This window comes from Meleagris gallopavo, unplaced genomic scaffold, assembly GCF_000146605.3.
Source record: "Meleagris gallopavo isolate NT-WF06-2002-E0010 breed Aviagen turkey brand Nicholas breeding stock unplaced genomic scaffold, Turkey_5.1 ChrUn_random_7180001873242, whole genome shotgun sequence".
Taxonomy (NCBI): domain Eukaryota; kingdom Metazoa; phylum Chordata; class Aves; order Galliformes; family Phasianidae; genus Meleagris; species Meleagris gallopavo.
The window spans coordinates 1-345 of NW_011137968.1; the positions used below are offsets into that span (position 1 = coordinate 1).

Below are 345 nucleotides of genomic sequence, written 5' to 3' on the forward strand. Positions count from 1 at the left end.
GCCCCAGTCTCCCACGCACCGCGGCTTTGCCTACGTCCTTCCGCAGCCCACCGATGGTGAGGGGGCCCCCCCAGGGGTGCCGGTCCTGCCCGTCTCAGTGCCGGTGCTGTGCCTGCCACCAGCAGGCGAGGGTGATGAGGAGCCAGGGAGGCCGAAGAAGCGGGCACATAGCCTGAACCGCTACGCCGCCTCCGACAGCGAGCAGGAGCGGGATGAGCTGCTGGTGCCTGACGCAGGGCCTTATGCTACCGTGCAGCGGCGCGTGGGGCGCAGCCACTCAGTGCGGGCACCTGCTGGTGGTGACAAAAATGTCAACCGCAGCCAGTCCTTCGCCATCCGCCCCAA

General features: G+C 68.7%; 1 protein-coding gene across 1 annotated transcript; it reads left to right on the forward strand.

Annotated features, from left to right (window-relative positions):
* Positions 1–4: 4 nt before the first annotated feature.
* LOC104916136 (caskin-1-like) lies at positions 5–340 on the forward strand (the record flags this gene model as incomplete). The annotated part of the gene is made up of 1 exon (XM_010727117.1): positions 5–340. A coding segment is annotated over one exon (336 nt), but the record flags the coding sequence as incomplete, so codon positions are not given.
* Between the last annotated feature and the right edge of the window lie 5 nt (positions 341–345).